Source organism: Cucurbita maxima, unplaced genomic scaffold, assembly GCF_002738345.1.
Source record: "Cucurbita maxima cultivar Rimu unplaced genomic scaffold, Cmax_1.0 Cma_Scf00001, whole genome shotgun sequence".
Classification (NCBI taxonomy): domain Eukaryota; kingdom Viridiplantae; phylum Streptophyta; class Magnoliopsida; order Cucurbitales; family Cucurbitaceae; genus Cucurbita; species Cucurbita maxima.
This window is the reverse complement of record NW_019272017.1, coordinates 34,812-46,855: the sequence shown is the minus strand read 5'-3', so window position 1 is coordinate 46,855 and position 12,044 is coordinate 34,812. Positions and strand designations below refer to the sequence as shown.

At 35.8% G+C, this 12,044-nt stretch overlaps 2 protein-coding genes across 2 annotated transcripts; both read right to left on the bottom strand.

The window, feature by feature from the left end:
* Positions 1–404: 404 nt before the first annotated feature.
* On the bottom strand, positions 405–4,476 carry LOC111485552. Its single transcript, XM_023132475.1, has 6 exons — positions 4,328–4,476; positions 4,170–4,222; positions 3,257–3,343; positions 2,477–2,608; positions 770–883; positions 405–693 (listed from the first exon to the last, which is right to left on the bottom strand). Exons 1-6 carry the CDS (start codon positions 4,444–4,446, stop codon positions 644–646), a joined length of 555 nt encoding a protein of 184 aa, XP_022988243.1. The 5' UTR covers positions 4,447–4,476; the 3' UTR covers positions 405–643.
* On the bottom strand, positions 4,255–11,116 carry LOC111485479 (plant UBX domain-containing protein 7-like). The gene is made up of 11 exons (XM_023132393.1): positions 10,791–11,116; positions 10,383–10,523; positions 10,179–10,289; positions 9,046–9,238; positions 7,331–7,408; positions 7,172–7,240; positions 5,902–6,045; positions 5,721–5,820; positions 5,071–5,327; positions 4,579–4,769; positions 4,255–4,482 (listed from the first exon to the last, which is right to left on the bottom strand). Exons 1-10 carry the CDS (start codon positions 10,886–10,888, stop codon positions 4,605–4,607), a joined length of 1,356 nt encoding a protein of 451 aa, XP_022988161.1. The 5' UTR covers positions 10,889–11,116; the 3' UTR covers positions 4,255–4,482; positions 4,579–4,604.
* Between the last annotated feature and the right edge of the window lie 928 nt (positions 11,117–12,044).

The following is a 12,044-nucleotide window of genomic DNA, read 5'->3' as shown; positions in this document are numbered from 1 at the left end:
TTTGAAAAATATTGACAATAACTAAGGTTTTATCCATTAACCGTTTTAGAATTTCTGTACAGCTGTTGGGTACGAGTGTCTTTTATTTAAGTTTGAGTTTTAAATCTTCTGGATTTTTGGCGTAGTCATCTCCGAAATTAAAAAAAGTAAAATGTAAAACAAGTTTTTTATGAACTTACCCTTGGTACGCATTTGAAAAATGAATACTACGAAAAGTGGGCAAGGGTACGCATTTAAAAATTGACAAAAAATTAGTCCAAAGAAATGACACTCATTTTATACCCACTTTTATTTGAGTAACACAATAGAGGAGTCGCTCTCTTGCACAATGGGAGGAGAACACAACTTTTCCAGCTGAGAATGAAACGATTTTGCTACAAAGTTTAAGAAAGAACGCAAAGAAGAGGTGAAAGCAGTCAGATCAGTAATTACAATAAAAGAAAAATCCAAAAGGTTCATCATAATGTAAATTCCATTTCCAACTAAACAAGCTTTTCTGTACAATGCAAACTGGAACGATCAATTTCCAATTCCGATTGATCTCTCAATCTTACAGCATAAAACTGTAGGAAGAAACATAACTCCAAAGGATGTGCCTTTCCTGGGCGGATCCTTAGCTAAAAGCTATGATGATCCTTCGGAGCTATGATGATCCTTCGGCTAACGTCCTCTTCGAAGTACTGATATATAGAACTGCATTAAGAAATTGATGTTCATATTAATCTCAAAACATCAATGATATCATCATAGATATTATTTTGATATTTACCATTATTTCCACGGATAAAAGCATCACCATATTTGTTCTTCAACTGTCCATTAACGTATTCTTCAGTTTGCTCCATTGCTATATTCATGTATCCATCAAGACAAGCTAGAATACCTATACAATGAAAAGTATAATGGGATCTTCTCATCAGAATTCAAAATAAATAACATCTGTTTTTCATCAGTTATACAGCACGAGATAAGACAAAAATACAAAGGTCTATAAATGGTCATGTTTAAAATCAAAACAACATTTGCGGTTAATGTGGGAGGGTGTTGACCAAGGGGATAGTTCACATTTGGTTGGTTGGGAGAGGGTTAGGAGATCTATTGAGTTTCGAGGGATAGGCGTTCGCAATTTAAGGATTTGCAATGAAGCTCTTCGGCTAAATTATTGTGGTGTTTTGCTTTGGAGCTGAATACTTTAAGTGAACAGGTATAGCACATCCCTTCTTTCCGAAACCCTTGGAAAGCCATCTATTTAGGTTCCTTTTCTCCAATTTCATTAATCACTGTCGGGAATGGTTCAAACACCTATGTCTGGGAGGACCACTTGGTGGGTGATAAACCCTTTCATAACTTGTTTCCTCCTTTGTACATACTTTCCACTTTGACTTTAGTCATTTCTTGGGCAGTTAATTCAATTCATTTAACTTTAGCATTCGATATCACCTTTTGAACAAGGAAGCTTTGGATGTTTCGCACTACTTTCTCTATTGAGAAGAGACCAAAGACCCATAGAGATATTTGCTTCTGGTTACACTCCCACAACACTCCTCAAAATCCTATCTTTTCGTTGTTACGGAAGGAAAAAGTCCCCAGCAAGGTCAAGCTCTTTGCCTGGCAGATTTTGCATGGAAAACGCTAACCGCATCTAGACATACGCATCCTTTGTGCTTAAGCCACAATTGAGGTGTCTGAGCACATGGATCATATTCTTTGGGATTGAGGTTAGCTATCTCAATTTGGAACTCTCTTTTGGAGACTTTTGATGTGTGCCCAACTCGTAATACTTATTGTTGCCTCGTGGTGGAAGTCTTATTCCATCCATCGTTTCAAGATAAGGGTCGTACCCTATGGTAGACTAGTTTCTTTTGCTACTTGAATGGAAATGAACACGAGAATTTCTAGAAGGATCGAGAGGTCATGGTAAGATCTGTGGGCTCTTGACAAAGTTTAATGCCAATCCCTAAAAGCATATATTTCATTTTGCAGATATTCTCTAGGAGCCCCTTTTATCTTGTGATAGGGTCAGCTTTTTTTCTTGGGNTTTTTTTTTTTTTTTTTTTTTTTTTTTTTTTTTTCCCTTTTGCATTCTTCCATTTCTTCTCCCTAAAAGCTTGATTTTCTAAAATTTAAAAAGAAGAAAACATTTTTCACAAACGAGACATGTTTGAAGGACAAGGAATTGAAGGAGAGATTATATGAACGCAAGAACAAAAATCAACCTATAGAATATATCATGTTCAAGTAATGTCATAATAAAAGCGATTATGTAGAGAAAAAATATATGAAAAATGACGCCAAAGAAAATACGTGAATTAAAAAAAAAAAAAAAAAAAGGATAGTGCATCAACATTTGCAGGTAATTTTTTACATCATCTATCAGATTCTTAGAAGTAATAATACAATTCTGGGAATAAAAATGAAACCAGATTGAACATGTAGAGACTTATCCAGGGGAAAAGAAAAGTAGAAGCAAATATACCTCGATAGTCAACACCAGAATTGAGTTTCACGACTACAGGATGGCCCCGAATTGATTTGAGAAAGTCCGCTGGTGTCTTTGTTGATGCAGAACCTTTTTCACCACCAATACTCATCTCTGGTTTTCTTCTATCTGCACAACCAACTTCTTATAGCTAATCATATATAAGTAGTCAAATTTATTCAGGACCATCACCCAACATAGAAGAACTTATGTGCAATTTTCATTTAACAGCCACTAAATATATATTTCAAATGAACTATGACACACCCCCATAGTCAAAGGAACAAGGGCTCAAACAGAAAAATCTACATGTCTCAAAAATGAAATTGAGAATCCATTGAGATAATGAACGTCTAAACAATAATGAGGATTCACAAAGGAACCATTATGTAAAAGCTAGAAATTGAAAAAGATTCAAGTACATAGTGGATTTCTTAAATCTAAAGCAAATATGAATATGAACAGCCATTTATAAGCATCGTAGAATAAGGGCATAAGGATACACAATTAATAGTCCAAACTAAACCAAACAGAAACAAATTCCTTTTGTTTAATGTAGTATTTTAAAAAAATTCATTTCCGTAAGTTTTTGGTGAGACAAAACGAACCATGCTTAAACAAATTAACAGGGTTTCAAGAAAACGCTGTCAGTCTTCCCAAATAACAGCAGTTCAGAAATTTCAACCAAAAAAATCAGAAGACGAAGAAGCGGAAAGTAAAAGAAAGATAAAGAAACGATATAATATCAAAAGATATGGATACAAGAAAACTGAAGACCTGGTGTGGATATCCCTCTCAACTGCTGGCTGCGAAGGTGGATGAGGAAGAGAAAAACAGAGCGAGCGTAACGGTACGAGGGACAGTCTAAGAGAATAAAAAACAAAAAGACGAAGATTAGGGCAAAAGTATTTTGCTCTTTCCTTTCCGATTTTATTTGTAATTGCTTAAAGTAACATTTGGATCTTTTGTAATTTGAGTTTTAAAGTGATATCTTAAGCTTCGTTGTTTTGGAATTAAACAATTTTTATTCTTTAAATCCGCGTGAAGATGAAAACTTTCGTTGACCATTTTTCAAATGAAAGTCTACGGGAAGGAATGTAAAAATTGTAACAGTTATTCAAGATTAAAATTGACAATCCAAAATGTTATCAAAGTTTAAGGTCTATTTTAGAAAATTTTTACATCTTACCAAGTTCAAAAATTAAAATTTATATTTTATAGGACTTTAATACAATAGTAGAGTTGGAAGATTTACTTGATATTTGGCAAATAACGTTTTAATTTATTCGGTTAGTATTATTACGCATGCACGTGACAAAACCTTTATTTCCCTTTTGTTGTACCCACTATTCCTTAGAGAAGTAAATACTTGGAAGAGAAGCAACGTCTCAAAAAATTAAACACCCATTTGATTGGAGATTTTAGAGTTAAATTACATTATCGACCATTAAATTCATTCTATCATTTCATCAAACACCACGTCCGTCCATATGGTTTCCGCTCATTTCACAACTAATGTTGTTGTTTTTAATGAAATAGTTCAAGAATCAAAATTATTATTATTTTTCCAGTTATTATCCCAATTGAATATTTATTGTTTTGATACTTGCGATTTTAATAGCATCACTTTATGGCAACTAATGCTTATTTAGAATTAGGTGGGACAGTTGGTGATAGTGAAGGACAATACCTTGTGCTGTAAACCAAATGGATGATGCCTCTCTCTGATTAATGTTTCTATTCCTGCAGTTGGGGATAAATGAGCATCGTCAAAGAGAACTCTCAACATTTAGAACTTTATATATATTATCAATAAGCCTCAAAGGTTGTCCAGTGAATCCAGTTTACATTTCTCGGATTTTAAGATTGCAAAACGACACCGCAAAAAGCCACCAGAAAATTTCCATTATTACCACTACCCATAATAAAGTCAGATAGACCAGCACCACATCCACGCTCACATGCATGGGAGGGGGGGAGGCAGAGAATGGTAAATTCAACTCCTGTAATATAAAAAGTAGTCACAACCCTGCCCCTTTTGTAGGGCGAAATGGAAAAAGAAAAAGAAATAGCACAAAATACAGTGAGTGACTACTTACACACAACTCCCCAACTATGTTGATTCTCAGTCCCAAGTGACAGAGATCATTGAGTTGGCAAGCCCTGATTCCTCAAATGTCATTTTGGTATCATAGTCTAGAAACTCTGTAGCTCCTGGTATTGCATGTGTCAACTTGAAAAGTTTCGTCTCCCCTTCCTCTAACTGAGAAGAACAGAAAGACCACAGCAACTGCAACAGAAAAACGCCCTCAGAGATGTACCTTCGTTATGCAGAAGTGGTTGAAACCCCAATCAAAAGAGTTGGATTCAATTATAAGACCATGTTTGTTCACGCTGAGTTGGGTTAAAAAAAACTACTTTTGGTTGTGCTTGAAATCATACAATTGTTTAGTAGTCCACATAGTTGGACCAAAGCAAAGGAAAAGAATGAAAAGTAACAAGTACAAGTTGCAGCAAATTCTGAGGCCCAAGTGGGTGAATTAACCGAAGAAATTTAGAATGCAATTGCAGCTCTCAAGAATCAGTATTACCTGGATTGGATCCGTTCGGAGAAAATTCCTTTGGCATCTACGTCCATTAGGAAGACGGACTCCAATCCTGCAAAGAAGATTTCTGTCACCTTTGGGTTCTTCGGCCAATGGTGGATAAGTTGGGCGCCTCTCTTCTTCCTTCTCAGTAGTTTTTGCATCCTTGTTATCCTCAGAAGATAATTTGACCATTTCTTTTATGCCTTCCAGAGAAACGGCCAATGCACGTTGCACTTCCTCATCCTCCTCATGATCCTCTTCTGCACATAATTATGAATAAAAATTTCAAAAATTTTACTCATCTATCAGATTATCTGCATTTGTTTCAATAACATTGGCGAATCAATAGTTACAAGTTAAAATAGCTGTTTAGTTAGTTGAGAGGTTGTCGGTAAATTAGGTAGAAGGCTTCAGGTAACATTAAATCACATAAAGGTTGGTTTTTTTTAATGGAATATGTTCTGTCTTCAGTTTTCAGATGAAAATGGGAGAGGCAAAAACAAACGAATAGCATTTAAATCTATAAAATTTAAACTCCCAAAATAAAAGAGAACATTCATCATCAATCTGCCATATTTATAATCCCATCAGACAAGAAAAGGCCTAAGAAGAATAAATAACCAAACATTAGTGAGATAAATAAAAAACTAGACCTTTAACTTTCGGTGGAGTCAAGGAACTCTCCCTTGGACGTTTATGAGATAAGGTGACATGATGATCCTTTGGACATCCATCCATGAAGAGCAATAGATCCTGCAGGACACAAGATACATTTTTCAGATAAACCGAACCCATTATTGAGATAAAGATAATTAAAATCTCTAGGATATCCACCTCAAGTAAACGTTCAGGTTGAACCATTCCAAACCAAGAGTGCATTTTTTGACCTGTGATGGGGTCGATGACAAGAACAGCAGGAATTGATTCTAGTTTATAATAGGTGCAAACCTTTTGGCCTTCAGTTGAATCGTCATATACCTGTGTAAAAATAACAGAATATGATTTAAAAATTGAAACTGAATACATAACCAAGAAAAACTAATATATATAAATGGGAAAAAAAAGTGAGATCAAATTTTTTGATTAAAGACGGAAAATTTTCCATTAAAAGACAGTTCTGTAATCGATAAATCTCTCATACCATAAAGGGAAAGGAAATAATCTTACAGAAGAGCACATTTGGCATGATTCTGAGAATGTACTTGTCTAAACTGTGCCGATGTTTCTAAATCCCCAAAAAATTTAGAAAAAGAAAACAAGATAGTTGCATTGCAGAGGATGGTGGAGTGGTTGGGGATATGTGAGGCTAACGATCAAGGTTACTTTTCAAGATATAGCTGTCGGTGGATCAGGCCTTTAAGTTTTTGGCTTGATAATTGCTGTAAAGATCTCTGAATGAAGAGTTTGGAGGTGGTTGAGGAGCCGTGTTTTTTCTTAGAGATTGTTGACGTGTGGCTATCTCAATTCCAGCATTTTGTGGTTCTTGGCTTCAAGGAGGTGCTAAATTTTGTGGTTCTTGGCTTCAAGGAGCCGTGTTTTTTCTTAGAGATTGTTGAAGTGTGGCTATCTCAATTCCAGCATTTTGTGGTTCTTGGCTTCAAGGAGGTGCTGCATGGTCATAAAGAGTTCGTCTTCAACATTTTTCTGCTGTTGATGTGGCCTTAGCAAGTCTGAGGTTCGTTCGTCGTCAATTTTTTGCTCCAATTGAGGATGAAGCCCTTTTAACATAGTTAGTTTCTATTTGATGCTAGTGCTGGTTGCTGTCCAGTATTTGTTAAGTTCTTAGACGGTCTACTTTTGTTAGTATAGTTTGGATTTGGTTTTAGTTCAAGTTTTATGGGTTTGAGTCTTGTAAGTTAGTATTTGATTGGTAGTTTTTCCTTATGTACAATGAAGATACTCTTATGTAATTTTTAATTAAATTTCCCTGTGTGAAAAATTATTCTGTTTCCTTATTTTCAACAAATAAAATTCCATACAGATACTTCTATACGGAGTGTTGAGAGGTCATGCACTAAGTGCAAATAAGATCTGATTCTTATAAACAACTACAGGAAGTAGTAAATTTAAGAACATTGTGAATCTACCCTAGAATTAAGCTCACCTGCCAAAAAATAAAATTGGTAGTTATGGTTTGAGAAACAGCTTCATTTGCCCATGTATCCCGGTTAAGCTACACAAACAAAATAGTAATACCAAGTAAGTGCATATTAAAAAGGTAAACGTACCAAGACAGAAGAATCAGAATGGCAAAAGATATTACCATGTGCGAGCTGAATTCCTTGGTGGACTGCAGATTTACAACCAGCCACTTGTCCTGGACGCAGGCAGCATCTTTTGCCTGAAGAAGATAAAACATCCAGTAAATTGAAGAATGGCATAAATGCACAAAAAAAATTGAATCACAACCCACGAATCACATACAGATGAAAGTGGGAATAGGGAGAATGTGTGTTGACATATCAGCCCACTCAGAAAATTCTTCCTCCACTGGGTTCCTACTAAGGGATAGGTCTCAAAAACCCCTATCGTTTTTCCAGATCTCATGAATGGAAGCTGTCTTGGTAGAAACGTGGAAAGACATCACTATCTCTAAAGACGCACATGTTACCTTAGCTCAATCCGTGCTAAGTTTGCTATCGCTTCTCTGCTAAGGGATCCTAAAATTGTTATAAATTGGGTTGGAAAAGAGTATTAGGGACTCTGTATGGAATGATAGAAAGTACAAGCTGACCACTTATCTTTAGTTGGAAGTGAACCATTCTGCCCACAGATTATGGGGTCTTGGGATCGACTCTTTATACCAGAAAAAAGGAATTCCTTCTGATGAAATGGATGTGGAGGTTTACTCAAGAAGAAGGGGCGATATGGAGAAAAGTGATTGGAGCTATTTACAAGGTAGAGCAAAGAAGTTGGAAGGTTGCCAAATTCTGCTAGTAAGAAAGGGCAGAGAGACTTTGGTCCATTATCACGAAAAACAAATATCAGTGTTCTAAGTTTCTGGAGTTCAAAATGGGAAATGGAAAAAGGATTGTGTTTTGGGAAGACAGTTGGGTGGGTTCATCTCCTTTGTCTAGCTCCTTCCCAGACATTTACCCTGTTTCACTCAGAAAAGAAGCCATGGTACCTGATTGTTGGTGTGACGAGCAGCAAACACAGGACCTTGGTCTGAGAAAGGGGTTATTTCACAGAATTAGAAAGCTGGAACAACCTAATCCAGGTTTAAACTCCGCAAAGACAAATGTTAAAAGTGATGAGGTGAGTGGAAGTTGGAGCCTTCGAGTTCTTGTCAACAAAGTCTACTTTCCTTAGACTAAAGACGGGACGGTACGTCAGTAGCTTTCACATAAAATTTGGGAAAGCAAAGTTCCAAAGAAAACCAAAGTTTTTTTTTATCGTCAGCGGCTTCTTGAAGCTTAAATATCTGTGAGATTACAAAAAAAGTTCCTAATTGGGAAATTTCACCCTCTGTGTTCTCTGTCAAAATAGTGAAGAGTCCCCAGATCATATCATCCTTCATAGTCCGTTTGCTTATAAAGGGTGGTCAGTCATCTATAAGGAGTTTGGGGTCGTTGATTGTTTGCCAAGGAGGGTCAATGATTGGCTTTTGGAAATGATGGATGGTTGATGCGTCAAAGGAAAAGAGAAGACAGTTTGGCAGTGTGCTGTTAGAGCGCTTTTGTGGAATCTTTAGAGAGAGAAACCGAAGGACCTTCGAAGATAAGTTTGTCTTTTTATTCCTTTTGTATGTATGTGTAGCATAGTGCCTCTTGGTGGTGCACAATTCACACAAAATTCTTTTGCAATTACAGCCTTACCATGATTATTAATAACTGGAAGGCCATCCTGTAGTTGACCTTTGGGAACGGGTCCTCTCTACCCCTTCCTCTTGGGGTTGTCTTTGTGTGAATATATTTCCTTTAATAAAAATAAAAAGAGAAGGCAGAAACAATGTAAAATAAGGGACATAATACTGACATTTTCAAAGGGCCCATTGAACATCAAATGGTTAGGAGGGCGGTATAGAGAAGCCAAATTATCTCGAGAATTGCCACTTGTTGATGCTGCACCTTTTTCCGAGTTCCAAACATCATGATGGTTCACTTCATTTTGCAAGTTCCGGAATCCTACTGATGAACCAGATTCATTTGGCAGATAGCTCATAGTTGTTCTGGATAAAGTTAACCAATATCCGCATGTCAGGAAATACAGCTAATCGATTAACAGGTTCAGAACTGCATGTCGTATCATGTAGGAACAAAATTATGCAACATAAAGGCTTGTAGAAATGAAGAGCTTATAAAATCTAATTTAAACATAAAATGGAAAGATCACACAAAGATACAAATGCTAGAAAAATTGAATTATACTGCAGCTGGTGGTTCATACTAAGATGCAAAGTTATTGGGACTAATGCAATCAGAATCTTCTTTGGTATATTTGGAAAGAAAGAAATTCTAGAACTTACTCAGATAAGTACAATTCTCTTATCATTTTTTATGACCACTTGGCATCAGTATGGACTGCCCTATACAATCCTTTTTTGTACCATACCTCTTTTATTGATCAACTTAGATTGAGGGCCTTTTGTTTGCTTCCTCCCTTTTCATTATCGCTCATTTAAAAATAAAATAAACTTTTTGAGGCAGCCCATTCAAGCGAGTTATGCTTTGGTATTCACTTGACAAGTTACCTCATTAAAGGATCCAAGGCCTAATTAATTCAGGGAAATCAAAAGTTACATATCAATGATATGTAGTCATTAGGTGATCAAAAGAAACATATAAATACATGATCCCATGGCACACACCACATTACATTTATGAAATACAAAGTATAAACTCCATTGCTTTTGACCAACTTTATATCAAATTCTTTTCTGGAGTTCACCTTCATCCGATAAACTTAATTACTTAATGTATATGTTATGAAAGGATAAGTAATGATTAAGAAAGTCTGCAGAAGAGGCAGCTGCCCTTTGAAATTCTATTAATATCTAATGGAAACTAGCAATCAAATAATGTAGAGTAGAATTAGTAATAGAAGAAAAATCGTCACAGGTACAACTAAAGGACATAAGAAAGAAGAAAGAGAGTGAAAAAGATGCATACCCATACAGCATTGCATCATCATAAAGAGCTTCCCTTATAACAGGTAAGGGAGGGCGGACCTGATCCTCATATTGTCCAAATGTCCCAGCTCCCACATTTTTTCCAGATTCACTGAGCCAATTGTAGAACCAATGTTAAAAAAGTATGAATCGAACTCCAGCAACCCGGTAGTAACAAACATAAACAAATGGGAGGCGAACATACTTGAATGTCTGACCGGTTGAAGAATTGATTTGTTCATTTGTAGTGGGTGGAAAAGGTATAGAGGGTGGTCCAGCCGCTCCTCCTTCATTACCGACATAAAACAGCTGAATAGCATCCTCAAGCTTCCAACTCGTGGCCTGTCCATACAATGTTCAGAATCTAAGAGAAAAAGGAGAAGAAGAAGAAGATGATGCAGAAGCTTCCAACATCTTGTTGATAGTGGGTAATTCACTCAACAAATAGGGAGGTGTTAATATAGTAGCGAAACTATGAAACACGGACTTAAAAAACCCCATGAATGTGGAATTGAAACGGAGAAGAATCGATCATCAGAAAAAAGAAATTACGCAATTCCATGTATAATGCTAAACGTAAGAAAAGTAAGAAAAGGAAGGGGGAAAACCTTCAAAAAATAGGGTAGCAGTCTCAGCAGTTTGGCCAACAGCAATCTCGAGGAAGGAGGAGACCATACTCTGCTGATCGGTGGGTAAGAGCAGGCTTTCCATTTCCCCACTCCCTCCCGAAATCGGATGGCAAGGATCCGCAGAAAGGCAAAGTAGAGTTGACGCGAGAAAGAAGGAAGAAAGGTGGAAAGGTTGTGGTGGATTGTTTTTGTTTGGTTTGGAAGGGTGAATTTGTTGCGACAATCAAATAGGCGGTGCGAATCTAGTGGCGGATCAGTTATGGAATATATGAAGAGAACGAGAGAGAGAGGATTGGGACTACTTGAGGAGACATCGGCAATTACAATTACAATTACAATTACAATTACAATTACAATGACAGTTACAGTTACTTGAGGAGAATTGAATTAACCTGTATATACTCCGTAATTTCTTTCAACAAATTTAGAACAAAACCGATAGTATTTCTGGGTTCCCAAAACCAAACAACAAATAAAAAGTTTTTTTTATTTATTTAAATAGAAAAAAACAAATGATATCGCGAGAATTTGAAGAAGGCGTCGGGGTTTATCCTCCAAATCCGCAATTGATTGGATGTTGGAAGGATCTCTTCATACTGTACACCACCCCTTATAAAATCACTCCACGTCAAGTTTTACGATGGACCCCACTTTCACCTTCCACCTGGCACTCTTCTACTTCTAGCTCCGACGCAACAAAACTTTTGCTTCAACCAAAATTTTAATAGGTTTTTGTAGTTTAATATATTCTCCATTTAGTTCTTTCTTTCTTTCTTTTTTTTTTTAATCTCAATCGAATCAAATAGTTTTTTAAAATACTTAATTTCTTATTACACATTTCCATGATCGTCAACTAGATAGTTAATTATTCCAAAAAAATCATTATTTATAAATAAAAACTTTAAACCACATAAGAAATAAAAAAAAAAAATTATTTCCTATTATCTAATTATGCATATTATTCAAACATATCTAAATTATTAATAATAAAAATTTATATATATATATATATTTAGAAAAAAAACCAATAAATGAAGGGAGGATGGGAAATACAAAAGGCATCCTATTAAAGAGTGAGTATGCAATAAATTATTGAACTTGATGTCATAAGTTAAAATTGAATATTTGTTGATGACATAAATATAAAAGGGTAAAGTTGTAATTAAATTTTAGGATAAATATACAAAAATAAAAAGGTTAGAGAAGTTGTAACTTAAAAAAGATGAAAAGGAAAAAGA